At 35.6% G+C, this 20,090-nt stretch overlaps 1 protein-coding gene across 1 annotated transcript; it reads left to right on the top strand.

Annotated features, from left to right (window-relative positions):
- The first annotated feature begins 10,676 nt into the window (after positions 1 to 10,676).
- On the top strand, positions 10,677 to 19,902 carry LOC119692931 (pro-resilin). The gene is made up of 6 exons (XM_048632354.1): positions 10,677 to 10,870; positions 12,624 to 12,656; positions 15,655 to 16,086; positions 16,471 to 16,606; positions 17,458 to 17,541; positions 19,191 to 19,902. Exons 2-6 carry the CDS (start codon positions 12,642 to 12,644, stop codon positions 19,298 to 19,300), a joined length of 777 nt encoding a protein of 258 aa, XP_048488311.1. The 5' UTR covers positions 10,677 to 10,870; positions 12,624 to 12,641; the 3' UTR covers positions 19,301 to 19,902.
- Positions 19,903 to 20,090: the final 188 nt, after the last annotated feature.

The raw sequence follows: 20,090 nt of genomic DNA, 5'->3' as shown, positions 1-20,090 counted from the left end.
TAGCGTTATGGGGACTTTTGGGTCGGGTGCGTCCTGGGGTGGTTTATTTAGCTAAGTAAGTTGTGTTTTGTTTGTTTGTTTTACATCAATATAATAAAGTACTTAACATCAAGTGCTACATAGATAATTGTAGCTTCGCCCCAGTAATTACAGTGCTAAAGAAAAGACCTTTACACGGAAGAACACCTTAGGATTTGCATGGCGAAACTAAAATAAAATACTTACCTAGATGATAGCCGATAGAAATCTAAATACCTAAGTAGTAAGTATTAGTAAGTTAAGTATACATCGGAGTATATTTAGATTTTTGTTAGTTTAAATAATAAATAAATAAATATGTGGGGACATCTCATACACGGCCATCCAACCCCAAGCTAGGCAGAGCCTGTGTTATGGGTATCGGACAGCTGATATATCTACACAAATACATAGATAGATACATATTAAATATAAATATCAACACCCAAGACCCGAGTACAAATATCTGTCTTTAAACAAATATCTGCCCCAGCCGGGAATCGAACCCGGGACCTTCGGCTTAGCAGTCAGGGTCACTAACCACTACACCAGTCGGCCGTCTGGCCGGCAGTTTACCCCACGCCATAGACCCAACGTCATGCTTTAGCATAATCTTTGAATTCATCAATGCGATAAATGCGAAAGTAACTGTGTCTGTCTGTCTGTCTGCATGGCTGTTACTCTTTCACGCCAAAACTGCTGAACGGATTTGAATGAAATTCGGTATACCTAAGTACATTATGGTCTAGACCCTGAGAAAGAACATAGGCTACTGTTTATCCCGGAATTCCCACGGGAAAACTTTTTAAGGCGAAGCGAAGCTCGCGGGGACAGCTAGTAAGTAATAAAATTAAAGTGTTTGCGCAAGGGGTACATACACATACTGGATAGTAATCTCTTTTTCTGACTGTACAAACAAGTTGGATTTGAGCTGTAATTTCATAAAGGTACTCCCCGGTACAAAATCTCTACAGTAGACAACACAATCGATTTATAATTCGTGACCTTGCTCTGATTGTGAATGTGAAGAGAAAACAGAAAACATCTCATATTCTGATATGAGTTCGATAGACTGGAGAGTCTATATAAATATTTTATTATCGTTTTGTTGGTTAGTTGATTACCTGTAAGCTAATATTAATGATTTAATCGCTTTAAGAGTCATGAATAAGAACCTAGTATATTATTGTGAAATTAGTTCCTACTAGCTTTAAGTAAGTCAATTTGCAGTGCCCACTATGGGTATCAAGTTGTGAGTAAGTAACAATGTTACGTACCTACTAAGTATTTTATTTTAAGATCATTAAACTTGATGGTAATAAAATATTTGATTTGATACCAGCTGGCCTAGCACGGGGCGCAAGACGTTAGAGTTGACAAAGAAAATCGCGCGCGAGTCAAAACTTGTGTCACGTCTTGGCGTGCGCGTCTTGCTCCCCGTGCTAAGCCTTCTGGAACTTTTTAATTGATCGCGAGTGAATTTTCTTTCGGCCTAGCTTTCAGTGGGATTGATAGATAGGTATAGTGCGACAAACTTATCTGTTCCGGTGAGAGCGAACTAAATTGATCCATACCTCATTATTTACTAATGAATTGTATATTGACATAGATTAGATGGGTTTATTGAAACCACAAGAGCGAATTACCAATACTGGCAAACTCAAAATCTTATAGAATGAAGAAATATTACACATTTATGTGAGCTGTCACCGGAACAGATAAGTTTGTGGCACTGTAGGTGTAGGTTACTTACACTAGATTACAACCTTCACATAGAAGCCGTAAATTGCATAACTTCAATCAAAATCCTGACGTTTCTGGGTTATTAAAACACAACACAATACAATATAATGATATCAATACTTACCATCATTGTTATATTTGTTGTGGAATACGTTTTGGGAGGAGCGAGGTTGCTTATTGTGTACTTAGGAATAAGTATAACTGCAGGTAGGTATTTTACTTTATACTGATAGGGTTGCCACTTAGAATAGAACAAAATAATAGAACGAAAATTATTTAATCGGCGGCCATATCGCTAAAAGCGATATCTTAAAGGGTAGGGGAGACCGGGGACAAAAGTAACAGTTTGTAGTTTCTGTCTGATTTCTCGTTATTAATAACATTTACGATAAAATAAATATAGTCATATAAAACTTTCGTTTATAGTCTACAAATATCCATTATTACTTTACTTAATACATCTCGAATTTTAGCATTTCTAAAGCCTCAAAAAAAAAAGGGAAATCGTTACTTTCGACCCCATGGTCAGGACGAAAGTAACAAGGCATGGGTCGAAAGTAACAACCCATAAATTCTGCCCAATGTTATAAATACGATTCAAAAGAAAGAACAAAAAGAACAATCAAATTATTTAGTTAAGAAAACTTCTTACAAAACTATCGAAACTAAAAAAAACTTATGACTTATTGACAAAACTAAAAAAACTTCTTAATATAAACTTTAAATGAGATCCATCATTTAAACTGACTAACTGATAAGAAGTTGTTTTATTTGTGCCATAATATACAATATTATGACACAAATATCTAATCAAAACAACAAAAAATAAAAAAATATAATTTGACCTGGCAAACTTACGTAAGTAATTCGTTACTTTTGTCCTGCCGCGAGCTGTTACTTTTGTACCCATCCCCATTTTTGAAATATCAGGCGACATAACTTTAAAACAGCACGTGTTATTCGAAAACAATTTATGACATGCTACAGACCATCTTATAATGAATCAATAAACAAATAGTCATATGGTTCTTGGCATCTTAATTCTACGTAAACACTTAATGAATAAACACCCAAAAACTTACTTTTGGTGTGTAAAATCACGAAATGCTCACTAAAACAACCTTGCACCGCGGCACGGGCGCGGAAAATGATATCATGCGCGGGGGGCATGGCTTGCTGACTACCAGCGGTCGCTTGGGAAGTTAAGGCTATTGGGGAAGTCCACAGAGTCTTTGTTACTTTCTACCCGCTGTTACTTTTGTCCCCGGTCTCCCCTACCTTTGGGTGGAGGAATAACTTAAAGAATAGAAAGATACCAGTTACAAAAGTGATAAGTAAAGTATAGTAAGCTAAAAAGGTATGGTTCAGCGGTTAATTCCAAAACTTACGCTGAGTTGCAGAAAGGAACATTAAGCTAATGTCGACATTAAATCTATGTTCATCTCTTTCTGTCTGTATTCTGTCAAAGCAAGGCAGCAATAGATTTAAGGTCAACATTTAACTTAAAGTCCCTTTCTGCAACTCAGCGTATCACTCACAAATACGAATCTAAAATCGGTTCAGCCGTTTGGGGGCTAATCCTAATCCTAACTAATATTATAAATGCGAAAGTAACTGTGTCTGTCTGTCTGTCTGTTACTCTTTCACGCCAAAACTACTGAACGGATTTGAATGAAATTTGGTATACATACGGTGTAGACCCTGGGAAAGAACATAGGCTACTTTTTATCCCGGAATTCCCACGGGAAAACTTTTTAAGGCGAAGCGAAGCGCGCAGGAACAGCTAGTGCTGTATAAGTACCATAGACATATTATACACACACACCTATAAACAACATACACATAATATAGGTACAACACGATAAACTTATAACAGCACTCTTTTTTGTCGGGGGTTAAAAATGAATCCTAATGCGTGCACTTTAGGGACAACCCTATGCAATAGTTTGTTAATGTTATACAGTTGTTGTTGTTGTTATAAATACTCACTCATTGTGACCTTATTGTTATAGTAAGTTGATGGCATAGCCTGACAGTTAAGGCCAAAATCAAATCCATATTTTCAAATATATAAACAAAATAATCACTTACTTACAGTATACAGCTGCACGTCACGAGCAATGAAAAAGTTCCAGTGACTAAATTACTCCTATTAAAGTACCTAAGTACATTTATTAACAACGCATCGAAATCCTAATCCTAACTAATATTATAAATGCGAAAGTAACTGTGTCTGTCTGTCTGTCTGTCTGTCTGTTACTCTTTCACGCCAAAACTACTGAACGGATTTGAATGAAATTTGGTATACATACGGTCTAGACCCTGGGAAAAAACATAGGCTAGTATTTTATACTAGTTGATCCCGCGCACTTCGCTTGGCCTTAAAAAGATTTCCCGTGGGAATTCCGGGATTAAAAGTAGCCTATGTTCTTTCCCAGGGTCTAGACCGTATGTATACCAAATTTCATTCAAATCCGTTCAGTAGTTTTGGCGTGAAAGAGTAACAGACAGACAGACAGACAGACAGACAGACAGACAGACAGACACAGTTACTTTCGCATTTATAATATTAGTTAGGATGTACAGTTTAAGTAGTATACCTTGCACCTCTACTCCCATTAATTATGTTAAAATTGTCTCTTCCATCCAAAGGTTGTCTGGTAGAGATTGCTTTAAGCAATAAGGCCGCCTTTTTTGTACTATTTTATGTATACATATAAGTTGTGAATTGTAATATGTCTTTAATGGTGCAAAATAAAGAGTATTCTATTCTATTCTATTCTAAACTTAGCAAAACATAAATTACAAAACACATACGGTTACCATACGGTAGGTACCTAATTAGACTACTTACTGTACTTACCTACTTCTTTCATTACGAAATCGGATAACGCGTATTATTATAATAATATTATACTGTACAATGCTAATGTTACATCTTACATGGGTAGAAATGGAAAGGAACTCAAAATTAAATGAGCTGTAAAGGAATATAATATGTGTTTTCGGTAACAGTTGGTAAGTATAACATGCATATAACTTCACTTAACTACATGCTTTGATTAACAATATGAAGAATTGACAAGATGGTGTGTCACACATAAAAACAAAGAAAAAAATCTATCCGCATTTGGTTTACTGTCAGGCCGTTTTAAGTTCAACCTAATGTCCACCATTGTACAAATTAATAAAGTCACAAATCATCTAACGAAATAATTCAAAATCAGAGCTTAGTGGATAACTAGCTAACTACTAACAACATCTAAAAGTGCAAGCAAGTTGGGACAGATTAATTAGGCAGTTTTTCTTGTACCCCCTGTTTTTATATATTTAATATATATTTGTATATATATATGTATATTTATATGTATATATTTATATATATATTTTGTATAGGTAGTATTTTAGTATTACTAGGTATAGGGTCATATATATTTATTTATGACTGGCAGAAAATGCTCTTAGCATTAAGTCCACCCTTTGTACTCTTACTTGTAATATTTGTGCAATAAAGAGTTAAATAAATAAATAAATAAATAAAAGTGGGGTGCTATTTGTCGAGACGTTTCTTTTGTACTGACCTCCATCTAGTTTGTATTAAAATATCGTTGCCGACATGCTTTAAGTAGCATTGCATACAGTTGATACAGTTACTTTATTTATACACTAGCTGTTCCCGCGAGCTTCGCTTCGCATTAAAAAGTTTTCCCGTGGGAATTCCGGGATAAAAAGTAGCCTATGTTCTTTCTCAGGGTCTAGACCATATGTATACCAAATTTCATTCAAATCCGTTCAGTAGTTTTGGCGTGAAAGAGTAACAGACAGACAGACAGACAGACAGACACAGTTACTTTCGCATTTATAATATTAGTTAGGATTAGGATTATTTTGTTACATAGCTTAGTAGTTAGTACTCTAGTTTAATTATAATTATTTATTCTGAATCTAGATTGGACCTAAGATACACATTTGGGCTAGAGTATTTCGAAACAGCCTCTGTGGTCTAGTTTTACAATTTATTTATTTGAAGACAAACAAATGATACACTACTGGTAACTTGTAACACACATAGAGACTAATTTTATGAATAGTGTAAAATACTTTAATTAAGTGTGTAAGTAGTGTTGTGTCACAAAAGTAAAATGACGTTCACTTACGTAGAAAGAGTTCGACACAGCTAACTTTGAAACAGATACAAAGTACGTCACGCGGCTTCGAGAGCGAGCTTTTGTCACATCATGACGAGCGTGTCTTGCGCCCTGTGCTAGGCTTGCAGACGATGCTTTAATAATTATAACTCGCTATCACCCCCTCACCATAACCATCCGTGAAGCTATCGCCTTTAGACTAAGTTACTTATCTTATCGACATTAGTAAGTACCGTCCAAAGTTATAGATAGGTATATAGTGCACCTCATCAATAACCACCATAGAGAGATTATTGGCTCCCCACAGCCGCACCAGCCAACCAAGGCCGACCCGAGCACGAGTCGAGAGCAAAATAGAGCACATTCGGATTTCGTAATTTTATGAATAATGGTATTCGGCCGGCCAATTAAGATAGTTTTTAATGAACTACCATCAACTTCTAAAATCCTAACTTATAATATTATAAATGCGAAAGTAACTGTCTGTCTGTCTGTCTGTTACTCTTTCACGCCAAAACTACTGAACGGATTTGAATGAAATTTGGTATACATACGGTCTAGACCCTGGGAAAGAACATAGGCTACTTTTTATCCCGGAATTCCCACGGGAAAACTTTTTAAGGCGAAGCGAAGCGCGCGGGACCAGCTAGTAGAATATAAACTTTACATATGAGTAATTACATTCATGCATATGCTCACGACTGTAATCCCCGAAGGGGTAGTCAGAGGTGACTCGCAAGCGAGCCAAACGCTTTTTGAGTGAGTGCAATGCACTTAGGGTCCACATCAAGAATCTAGATATGTAAGGTTCCCTAACGACTTTTTCCTTCAACGACATCGACATTAGAATAGACTTTGTAAATGGGGGCCCTAATATAAAAACTTAGACAGTGTTCAACAGATGTTTAAAATTGTTTACAATTGTTTTTTGTCTAACCACTTTTTTGTTTAATTTGCAAAACTAGCTTTGTCGGCCTCTATGCAGTTATTGTGTGCCCGATACATCACTTTATAGGTACATAGTACATATTGACTTAAATAAAACCTTTAAAAAGTAGGTATTTAACTCGTACATTTATAAGTAAGTAACTATAATTAACTAGGTAGGTATTTAACGCTAACCAACCTAGTTTCTGTAATCTCACATACAAAACACCTAATATAAATCAAACCTACCTTAAAAGTAAATCTTATTGCAGAAAAGGTAAATTATAACATCACATTAGATTTTATCAGAAAAAATAGTTAACAAGTCTTTTGTTGCTGGTTTTAAGCTTTATTCCCAACTGATCATTTATAAAATTTTAAATGGTCACACATATTGGTAATATTTATTATTAAAATGGTTATGAAGTGATATTTTGTGCATTAACTTTTTCTTTGTGAAATCACTAACATAAATGAATAGTTAATTAAAGTAATAGTTTTGTAACGTAATGTTAACACTACCAAAGGTGTTTACTTACACATTATTTTACGGAAATGAAAAATTCATGCAATTAATACATATCTTTAAAAAGATTAACCTCGATTCTTAACATTACAATTTGAACAAAGTGCAAATTCGTGGGCTTTGCTTTCCATTAAATACATAACACTACATGCCCCAAATTTCTTTTCATTTTCAATTCAATATGCCTTACTTTACTTTTAATTTTTTATTATTATGGCCAGTATAAAATGATCCAAAGTGCATTATCCGATCTCTTAAAACGTAGTGTTCTTTTCTCTATGAGCATAACTTATAATGGATTTTTATTATAATTATTATACATTATTATCCGATGGGAATGAAACAATATTCGTATCGTGAGAGAGACCTTGAATCGGCCGATTTTACAATTTCATTTGCATAGGATTCTATAGAAACTATAAAACAATTGTTTTCAAGCAGCTACCGTTTTCATTCTATGGGAACATTTTTAATCACTCCTTGAAGTAACAAACATGGCTAGTGAGAATATATTATATCCAATGCCACATACATGGTACTCTCCGAAACCGTTCAAGGTCGTTCACTATGTACTAGAAGTAGAACTTACTAGAATTGAACAAAACTCTCTCTACCCCATAAAATAACCATATTAGCACCTACCAGGGATCAGTGTTTGTTATATTCACCTACTGGAAGGATTGAAGTAGGTAATTCAGTATTTATCGAAGAACATTTTGCTATACATATAATCAATCCAACCTTCCACAATTCCTGGCAGGGAACGTAGGAGAGTGCATTTCTGCCCTCTGTTTTCGTGAGTGTGATTGTCCCAATACTGCTCAATTATATCTATTATTATGCTTAATTCAATAACGTAATCATTACTTATAACGTACCTTAATTACATGTACGTATCCACATAAATTATACTCTAAGATACTAGGTATTATATCATGGAATAATTAGATTAATAATAATTATGCTCCAATTCGTATAAATATTTTAAGCATTGTCACAATCAATTTAGGTATTATACAAGACACGCGATCGACAAATTAGTGTAATAGACTCACACGATTGTTCTTTATATTCTAGATACCTACCTATATAAAGGACAAAGCACCTTTAAGCACAGACTCAAAACACACATCTTGTTACAAAAGTTGCAGTCATGAAGTATTCCATGAGTAGGTACCTACATCTTTTTGAGTTTGGTTAATGCCTATATAATATATATGTGCTTACACAAAATGTTAGACCTACCCTTAAATCTAAATGTATAATTGTTGTTTCACTGTTTATAATATCTTTTATTGTAGTACCTAACTAACACTTGTTTGTTCACTTACTTGTTTGTTTATTTTTTGTTGTATGCTTTGTAATTGGTTAATTCAAACGATCGCACTCCTACTCTACGGCGTTCCGTTCGCAAAGGATCCAGCTGAAAACCAGCGCTATAGTCCCCGGGATTATAGCACATGCTGAGTCTGGAGTCCTTTTCGACACTGAGCAGCAACTAGCACCTAGTGTACCCTACGTACTAATTTATTAATATTTATTTTTCTAGTAATTAAGTATTTTTGTTACCTGTTTTACTGTCCATGTTGTTGTTTTTGTGTCAAATAAAGTTTTTCTATTCTATTCTATTCTATTCTATTCTATATTAAACTGAAATCATAGTTTCAATATTACCCATTCTTAGTTGGCATCTTTCTTCAAGTCACACAGCCAACAGACAAGTAAACCAATGTGAAGTTACAGTATAACTCCTCTTTGTTTTAAAATAGTTATAATAAAATTTCATCCACCTAAAGATCAATTTTTATTACATTAAACTTATGACACTAATCTATTCCCATTGGCATCAAAATTTGAAGCTTGAGCTTGCAGTAACAATCAATATTTATGAGCATAAAAAACAGCAAAATCTCATAGAGACCAGCCATCTAGATTGTAGTACCCAAACACAACACACAGTGTCCTATTTCTATTAATCATAGCCCAATAAGCGGATGGCACACACAACTGAAGAGAGCCGTAAATGCACAAATTGATGGTCCCACCCAGGGATCTACCACGGGATCTTTATATGAGACTAGCTGTTCCCGCGCGCTTCGCTTCGCCTTAAAAAGTTTTTCCCGTGGGAATTCCGGGATAAATAGTAGCCTATGTTCTTTCCCAGGGTCTAGACCATATGACCAAATTTCATTCAAATCCGTTCAGTAGTTTTGGCGTGAAAGAGTAACAGACAGACAGACAGACAGGATAGATAGTTAGGATAGGATTCTACGTCCAGATCACAGTAGGCCTCCACCACTATCCCACTCAACAAAATTACTTGTACGTGGTGTATGCAATATCGCGATTGTGCGTGCACAACCGTAACAGCAGTAAATAAAATAATCACATATGCCGGCCATGATTAATAATAATCAAAGCTTCTATATTTAATAGCAGATCCCTTTCTAGAGCAAGGTTATGGTCGGTCACGGCGCGTTGCGAAAAAATACTATAACAATTAAGGGCTTTTATGATACAATAACTAAATGGTGTATGATTCTGACATTAGCATTGTTGAAAATGTTATGCTGCTTAGCTTCTTTAAAATCGCCTATAACAAAAGGTAATTTTGTGTGACTTTGCCGCGGAGCAATTATTTAGCCTAACCGTAGAAAACTACCGACAGTGACTAATCAGCATTTCTGGGCTGGTTTTGATGAAATTTACTCTCAGTACCAACAGGTCCATTGCAGATGTTTCAGTTATTCATAATAATTACACCCCACATCCGCAAACACTATCTTGCAGAATCTGTAAAGTGTCAAAGTCAAAAGTCGTTGTCCTTATAATGGCCAAAGTTTAGCAATGTTTATTTTTCCACGAACAATATTTTTCTTGAAAATGAAATAACTAGAGGTGTCAGTGTCCTTTTTATATTTACTGTTTACTAAGAAAATCATTTAAACCACGTAATAAGGGGTAGAAAATAGTAAAATACTTAAATAATTTATTAAATTATAGCTTAAGTGTAGAAACTGGGTGAAATGATCAGTACGGAACAAAATATCAATCATAAATTACATACTTACTATTTCATCCAAAATATATATCAAATACGCAACCAAAACAAAGTAAATAGTGCATTACATAGTTGCATCGCAGATTAATTGCACTGCAATCGCACATTGCAATTTTCAAGGACGCATTAAGTAGCTTTTAAGATGCGATTGCCAATTTCCTTAGTAAAAATCAAAGTAACATCTCCGCACAGATTACTCAAAAGGAGATGGACCCTCACTTGGGCGAAGTATAAAAACATCTTTGTGAGAAATTGTACCACATACCGTGATTTAAAGTGGAGCAGTGCGGTTGGCTAGCCAGTGGCAGTGACCGAGCGCGCGAAAACAGTATCTCAAACGAACAATAGTTTTAAGTTCATATTTTTTTCTCGAAAAAGTTTGATTACCAAAGACTATTTTGTGAAAAAGTTTTTTTGAACTTCTGTGGTGATTGTTTTGATTAAAGTGTAAGTTTGAAAGTGGTTTTTTGTAAAGTGATTATTATTATTACAATAATAAAACAAAAACTGGAGCGGTGCAGTGATAAATATATAAAAAATAGCAAATGGATTAACAAAAAATTCACGGAATAAAAAGACTCAACGAATTAATTAATAATATTAAAATCTTACGACATTATTGTATAATGTAAATTTTCCAAAAGATAAATCGAATTTAAGCATTTTTACCAATAAAGAAAAGGTTTTGTAGATATAAATAATTAAGAAAATTAGGGATGTGCATGTAATAATGATTAACTTCGCATATTTCGTTAAAAGCTCTCCGCCCTGAATATTGAAAAATTGACTTCGGTTACAGTTTGGTTCAAACTACTTGATAGTTCTGAAGTTGTGCTTTATTAAACTAACCAACTATCTATCTAAATATTTCATTATTAAATATATAGGTACCTATTTTGAATGTCAGTATCAGATACACCGCGAAATAACAAACATTTCCCCGCCTAGATCCGCATCGCTTCAACGAAAAGATACAAATCAGTTTATTTGTGCTTTTCTTCTCAAGAGATACATAATCATGTTTCCGGGGAAGCAAAAACAATGGCTATTATGAACTAGTATGGTTGTTTATTTAGAATGATATTTCGTTTGAAATGTTATCTAGGTGGGAATAAATAATACACTCGATTGTCAATGTATGAGTTAATAATTATGATTATGGTTCAAAACGTGTTCAATAAATAATTTACATGTAAATGAATGGTGCATTAAAAAAATACTTATTCTTTCCAACATGATAAATTAATCTTAACGCTTATTGCGGGTAATCAACGATTGACTTTACTCCACTATATTCCAAAAGAAATGTACTAATTCCAAAATGACCTATCTCAAAACCTTCAATATTGTAATAAAAACCAAAAGAAATGGACTAAAAACAAACTGATTATCATTAATAAATAAATTATTTATATAAAAAAATTCTTTTTTTAAACCAGTACTTTAGACACTAAACAAGAAAAACAAAACTCATAATTACTACATAAACCCTAACACGTCCTAGTTCTGTCGGGAGATAAACGACAAAGGGCAATTAGATGGAGTGTGACAAAATATCACACCATTGTGCGAGATCCGAACTAAATACATGCTATTTCAGACACACTATAGACCATTATAGTAATTGCGATATTTATATTTAAACTCTGATATTGTGTTTCTTTGCACCATTTACAAATAGTTTATAGACATAAATCTGGGGGCACGGCAGTGCCCCCACCAAGTCGAGCAAAAAAGCGGCACGGCCGTACCATCCTTTTCTCGAAGCATACATTTTTACCAGTCACCTAACAGGCGGTTCCAGGGCTAATAGAAATTTATTTAGAGAGTATGTTAAAAAACCAATGTATGATTTTCGTATAAAATAGAGGTAGCTAAAATTATAACAACAAGAAAAAATATTTATTACATAAATAAAAAGCCTATATTTCACTTAAATAAACATAATTAAATTAAAAACGAACAAACGTTTAGTGCAACGAGATAGAGACTTGGTTAACCAAGTATTATATGCTAACCACGACTCTTTGTCGTAGATTGATTGTCAACTCTTCATTCGATTTCTAAAATAAACCTCCAGACTTTTTCCTACAAAAATGCATTTCCTAAGATAAAGAGTGTAATTAAAATAAGAAATTTATTGAACTCAGTTATACCTATTTACATTACAACGTATTGAACATTCAATTTTATTTCACAGGTTCCACGAGCCTTCAAAATGACACATTTAAAGGTAAGTCAAAATAGCTATTATACTCGTAAGTAGGTAGATTCATTATTAAATAAGTAATAATTAACTCAATACCATTCTCATCGACTTGATCTAAACACCTTTATCACCTCTATGGGACAAAGAAACCAGGCTATGGATTTTAACACTTAGTTTTAACCCTTCTCTAATACCTAGGTAGTCTAGGTACCTAATTTACCTGCGTATGTTTTTTTAATCATCGTCTCCTGATATCAAACAATGGATCATCCAAGATAATGATCAGTTGGGAAAATAAGCTTAGTGATCGGATCCGGCCCGATCCGATCCGATCCCAGATTCCGGGTTGGGTTTGACATCGATAAAATAAATAAGCCTAAGTTTTACTTAAGTAATTACTTACTGTACTTGCATTATTATACAGGGTGTTGCAAAAAGGGTTTATTAAGCCGAAAGGGGGTGACTCAGGGGGCTATTCAGAACAACTTTTGTTCTATGAGTTTTGGAAATTCACGAAAATAAAAATTCCTTTTCCATAGAAACTTTGTTGGTCACGTGAATTTTTACTATGACGAACGTTTTTTTAAACAATTTTCAAATTTTCATAAGCATTGATTAAAAGTTCCACATAGGTACAAAATGCGGACACCAAAGAATCCAATGTACTGTACTTACCTATATACTTAATGTGATTGGAACTTTTTCATTGCTTCTCTATCTACCTAAATTTATGGTCGGATACCATTAAATGTTGCATATTGCATAATATGGATGTTCCACTTTAGATGATTATTTCGAATTGGCGTTGGTAGGTACTTACTATAGGCATTTAATTTGATAGTTGTATTTTTAGTAGTAAGTACTTAAGTATTAAATTAAAAAGTAAAGTAAAGTAAAAAGTAAAAATGTTTATTTCCTTTAAAAATATACAAGAGATGGTGAATGTACTGACCAACACAACACCCCACAATTAATTTGGAAGTTTATTTTAAAATCAAACCAATATTTTTACACGTGGTCTTTATTATTTAAAATCTGGAAGGCCGAGGACAGGATGTTTTTGAATTCGATCGGTGCAATAGAAACGTCTCGGCAAGTAACACGTCTCGAGGATAATAGTCAGTTTGTCACGGTGATGATAAAAGATAAATACTTAAGTAGGTACTTATAATACATAAGAATATAATATGTCAATCAACCCAGGGTGTTGGGTATAAGTAGATACCTACATTTCTACATATTATTTATACGTATACCGACCAAGTCAATTTTGTAGTTACTTACTAAGTAGGTAGTTGAGTCCACATCCCATAATAACTTCAATTTTAATCAAGCCATTCGGTCTAGATTCTAGACTTTCTCACGGTATGATGGACGCAGCAGTCCCATGCAGTTAGGATTAGGAAACCTAGCTCACATCTATCATACTAGATTAGATGGACTTGCAGCTTGCAAGCAAACTTTGTTGTGTTAAATGACTTTGACCACAATACATAAGTACCTATATGAATATTGCTTACCTAATACACTCTTCATTCATCCTACATCTGAAGATATACCTCTTTCCCTGGATAGAATATTATTATGTTTAAAATTGCCTTTTCCATCCAATGGTTCTCTGGTAGAAAGGGCTTTAAGAGCAATAAGGCCGCCTTTTTGTGCTGTTTTATTTAAGTACTTATAAGTTGTTATTTTGTAATGAAGAAATATGGCACCAACTTCAAAAAAGAACAGTTCCTGCTTAGGTTTATTTGTACTGTCACATACGAGTAGCTATTGTGTAAACCTTAAATTATTTCTTACATTTTAGTGGTTTTTTGAAGTCAGTTCTTTTATTTTTTTATTATTATTTTATTTTATAGTTTTTAGTTTATTTCCAATAATTTTCAATCAAAAGTAAGGTGCAAATGATACCAAAAAGTCCTACTAATCAATACGAATCATTCAAGCCTAAACACGAAGTAGTTGCTATATATATACCGTTGAGGAGTTCCCCTGACTGCCTTCCGTTTCCATCATCAGATCAGCTCAAGGTCACCATCATATTTTTTTGTTATAAGTACTATATTTACGTTCTTAATTTCATTAGAATCGGTTAATATGTGCCCAAAATGGAAATTAATACCCCGTTTTTACCCCTTTACCCACCCATGGGGGTGAGACAAAATTCTGAAGAAAAAATGGGATCACCTGGGAGCTCAACCCAATACAACAAAAAAAGAATTTTCAAAATCGGTTCATAAACGGCGGAGTAATCGGTGAACATACATAAAAAAAAAGATCCCGACGAATTGAGAACCTCCTCCTTTTTTTGAAGTCGGTTAAAAATAACTTTCATGATGCAAAATAAAGACTTGTAAGTACCTACTTATACTTACATACAGGGTGTTGCAGCTTCCTATTACGAAATACCTACCTAAGATAAGACAGTTTGATTGCTAGGTACCTAGGTCTTGCACATCGGTATATGTAGAATGTAGATAAAATCACTAACAGCTAACTACTCACTGGAAAAGTCCAGATTTAACAATAGTTAAGTTTAGGTTCGCACTATCTCCGGCATCTTTGGTCTAGAATCTAGGTTTCACATGGCAGGCTAAGTACTAACTTGGGTTCCTCTCGTATGTTGTAGGTACAGTCAACCAGAATTATCGGTTGGTACATTCAGCAAAAGAGATACTTATGTAAATGTATGTAGGTATACCACCCAAGCGCTAATATCCATCCACTGACTGATAATGATTGATGATAGAAGACATAAGTAGTTACTTATCCTTACCTACTCAATTGTATTTTGTATCGATACACTCAATTTTGATTCATTCTCTTTCTGAGTCTTCGGATGAAACTGGTTAGCGCTGGGAGTGGGTCTTGGTCTTTTAAAATCAGTTTGTAAATCATATCCTCTGTTCTTCTTCTCTTCCGATGAATCTAGATCTGACACCAGACATTTTTTTTTTCTGTCGGTGGCCAGCCTTTCCCTTTTTTACTCTATTTCTTATACTCTTAATTATTATTCCAGACGCTAATATTCGCGGTATTCGCTACAATCGCGAGTTGCGAGCCTCCAGTGCAACAAGGATACAACTACAACTCACCAAACAACTACCAGAACGGATTTAACACACCAAGCAATAGCTACCTACCTCCGAACACCGGTTACAATGCTCCCAGTACGGGATATAATGCCCCCAGTACGGGATATAATGCACCCAGTACGGGATACAAAGCGCCTAGTACAGAATACGGCGCGCCGAATATTGGTTATAATGCACCCAGTACGGGTTACAATGCGCCTAGTTCTGGATACAACGCGCCTAGTACGGGATACAACGCGCCTAATGTGGGATATACCGCGCCTAGTTCCGGTTATAACGCGCCTAGTGGACAAGACTACAACGGAGGTTATGACAGCCATAATCACGACCACGGCCACGGTCATGAGAGCGAAGTGGTGAGTTATTTTTTACCAACCTTCACTTTGAAAATATTGTTAAGTAAATATAAAATCATAGGCATTCTTTCATTAGTGGAGATCGGAATTATCTGAATAAAAATACCTACCTAAAGAAAGTTGAAAGTAACCTATGTGGGATGTATGTAATAACATAAGTTGTTTTCTTTGAATAAAGATTAATTCTATTCTATTCTATTGTATGTGGAGACTTCCTTACTCAGGAAAAAAACTTAAATATGATGAAAGTAAGCTTTAATTAAGAAGAGTACAGCTACCGCTAGTCTTTCAGACTCATACATGTTACGCCAAATTTTACAGCCGCTACATATGGATTGTTGATTGCTAATGGTGGATTGTTGACCAAATTTCATCAAATTCCAGCCAAAATCCTACGAGTTCGGCTACTCAGTGAAAGACGCTCAGTCGGGCAACGACTACGGACGGCAAGAGACGTCGGACGGCAACACCGTGCGCGGGGAGTACCGGGTGCAGCTGCCTGACGGGAGGACGCAGATCGGTATGTTTTATTTACATACATAATAATATGCTCACACCTGTCTCCCAGAGGGGTAGGCAGAGACTATAGACCTCCACGTGCCACGATCCTAACATACTTCTTTCGGTTCTTCTACATTCATAAGTCTCCTCATACACGCTCGTAGGTTTCGGAAACTCTTGAGGTGGCTTTTCTTCAGTATGCCGACACAACCATTCATCTCCAAAACTTTTATTTAACTTTTTACATTTTCGACTCATAACTTATAGTTACAAAGCGCCCAGTACAGTATACAAGGCACCCAGTACTGAATACAAAACGCCTGATACAGAATACACCGACAAGTACGGGTCATATTACGGCGTTCGCTACAGATTTTGGCCTTAGATAGGTACCTACTAGACAGGAGGAGATTGTGAGGAGAACATGAGTTTGGCACTCCTCGCGAAAGCGTTTCGTGTAGAGTAAAGGCAGATTTAGACAGGGTCAGTGCTGTGCTGACCCGTAAAAAACCCCATGTAAATTGATTTTAAGTCAGTAAAGTGGCGACAAGTCAGTGCACTTGTAAATTCGCACATGAATATTTTAAAGTCAGTCGGTCAGCCAGCACAACACTGACTAGTCTCGATTTCGGCGCCAGTCACTGACCCTATCTAAATCTGCCTGAAGAGCGTTGGCTGATGATGATGATGATGATACCTTATGAGATTCCAATTGGTCTCTATTATTCATGATTCATGACGTCTAATAGAGACCAATTGCAATCTCATAAGATCATGGTTCTAATCGCTTTTTTTTCCTTCATGGATCATAATTTTCGTCGCCATTTTCTCCTTATTTCATGACACCATGACATTGTGTTTTATCCGCAGTGACGTACCACGCGGACTGGAAGACTGGTTTCCACGCGGACGTGCGTTACGAGGGAGAGGCGAGGTACCCGGAGCCGCAGCAGAGTGAGTAATACCCCCCAAATTCGTTAGTTAAGTACCTTCTAAGCAACTTCTAAGACCTTTCCTAGGGAACACCATATGCACTACACGCAACTCTAGACTTTCGTTTCCTTTGGCTAGCCAGTTTGAACATAACCAGCTGAAGGATATTACTGACAAACCTTGCCCGTGGAACCTACATAGGCTATCTAACTAGGCTAGGCCTTCGACATCAAATCGATTTAATCTACAAGAATAGAAAAAAATAACAACTGCATAGGTGTAAGTACCTTCCTACACTTAATCCAGCCCTGGGTCAGTTGACTCAGTTGGCACTTTGGCAGCGTATTCGAACTGGTGCTCACCTATTCAGGATTACTTGATTAGAAGCCGGGTTCCGCTCATCTCGCATAATCTTTATTGACCAAAACTCATTTCGCATAACTCGTATGGTCTAAACTTTTTTGGCCGAACCATCACTTTGCCAAGACTTATGTGGCATAAGGCTCGTTTCGTCTAAAACTCTTTAGGCACAATCTTTAAACACCTAAGTTTCGTTTGCTCAAATTTATGTTCGTCTATACCTATGTATAATCTTGTTTCTCCTAATGTTATCTTAATAAATAATATATTAAGTATGTAGTAAATGTACAAATTGTGGTATTTTTCACCTACATCCCGAAAATCACGATATTGTATGATCAAAAAATCGAATGTTAACGACCAATATAATTATTACAAACCCCATGAGATCGAAACCTAAAAATAGGTGCGACGACGAGCAAAGCGAGGAGGAGCGTGTTAGGTGCACATGTTCATCAAAACCAAAGCGGAGCGCAGCGAAGCGGAGCGGAGCGTTTTCCAAACAGCGGAAACAATACAAGGCACCAGTTTGCGCTATGTAGGGAGACGCTCCGTCAAAGTTAAAGCCAAACGAAAATTATTACTTTGTATAAACCTATACCATAGCATTATTAGGCTATTCAAGATTTGGCCATACCATTATTAGGCTAAACAATGTTATGCGAAATAACTTTTTACTAAACGAGATTTATGCCATACGATTTTCGGCGTAACGAGACTTTGACCAAACGTTACTATGCAATACGAGATTAGGCAAATAAATCTTATGCCAAAAAAGGTAGAACCTTAGAAGCCAATTAGAGGATTAGAGGAAGGCAAACAAGAACCAACTTAAATAAGCAATACTTACATTACTTACGAAGTTCATAACTTCGACTTCGTTCAGACTACGCATTATTTATATATGTACTTAGTTGTCAGCCTATGTACAACTCTATACTTAGATAAGTTTTCTTTAGCTTGAAGCTTGCTCGTGTGTGGCCAAATCTCATAGGTAAGTACCAACTAATTTAGTTGGTCTGAGGGCTTAATAAAATTCGCCCGTAAGATCTTTAGGCTACCCAATTTGCGTAAGTACACGATAATGGTAAAATTAACAGCAGCATAATCCATCCCGGTGGCCAGTTGGCACTTAGCCAATCAGCCAAAGCGCCTAGTCAGTTCTTGTATAGAAGTTAGGTAGAGGAAGGTAGTAGGCAAGCAAGTAGAAATACTTAGATACTTACTTAAGTACTTAATCCTATTAACTCGATATGATTCAATATTAAGTACCTACCTATTACTTACTGAGTTATTTTCATTCCTTGCAGATGGCTACAACTACGGAGCTTCCGACTACAGCGCATCCAACGACATCCACAGCAACACCAACAGTTACCGACCATCCACCGCCTACGGACCCCCTGGATACCATAAATAGGCTAATTACACCACCTTACCTCAAAAATAACATGTACGATGAACTGGATCCATTGGTGTAAAAGCGCCATCTGTTGACGAGTGGAAAAACTAATATTTTTTAAAATTGCATAGCGCCATCTATTGTACAAAAACATAACCATAACAACCAACCATGGAGGTTTGGTTTTTGAGATCTATCATGTTTATGGACTGTTTCCTTTCATAGACAATCTTGTTTTATGAATCTCAGAATAATAGCTAATATTGAATTTTCATTCCACCTTACAAATCTGTAAGTAGAAACGGGTAATACTCATCAATGGCAAGCAATCATCATTTATTTTAACATAACTTAATAGGTACTTACACTATGTTTAAGTACCTATTTCAAGTTTTCAATAAGTTATCGTTCTGTCGTCGTTAGGGCATTATGGTCTATTCACACAGCGGTCCGTTTGACGGGATCCGTGTTTTATTGTATAACGAGTTAAAACATAAAAACGATCCTGTATAAAAGACCTGCTGTTCAAATGATCCTTAGTATTAATGTAGTGTAGGTAGACTTGTTTTAAGTTTTTATACCTGCTTACCAGTATTTTCAAAGTAAACAAAGTTACCAAATTCATGTGTTTTCTTTTAGTCCCCTAAAAACCCAACACATTAATAATATTTGTACATACCTAAGGTACACGCTATATTATAAAGTCGCGTACAGACCAGCTCAACGAACGCCAACGAACGGATTTCGTTGACCTTCGTTGCTGCTATCTGCCCTGTATTATGTACTAGCTGTTCCCGCGCGCTTCGCT

Source organism: Plutella xylostella, chromosome 31, assembly GCF_932276165.1.
Source record: "Plutella xylostella chromosome 31, ilPluXylo3.1, whole genome shotgun sequence".
In the NCBI taxonomy this organism is placed as follows: Eukaryota; Metazoa; Arthropoda; class Insecta; order Lepidoptera; family Plutellidae; genus Plutella; species Plutella xylostella.
Note: the sequence above shows the minus strand (reverse complement) of the source record. Positions and strands in the feature narration are given on the sequence as shown.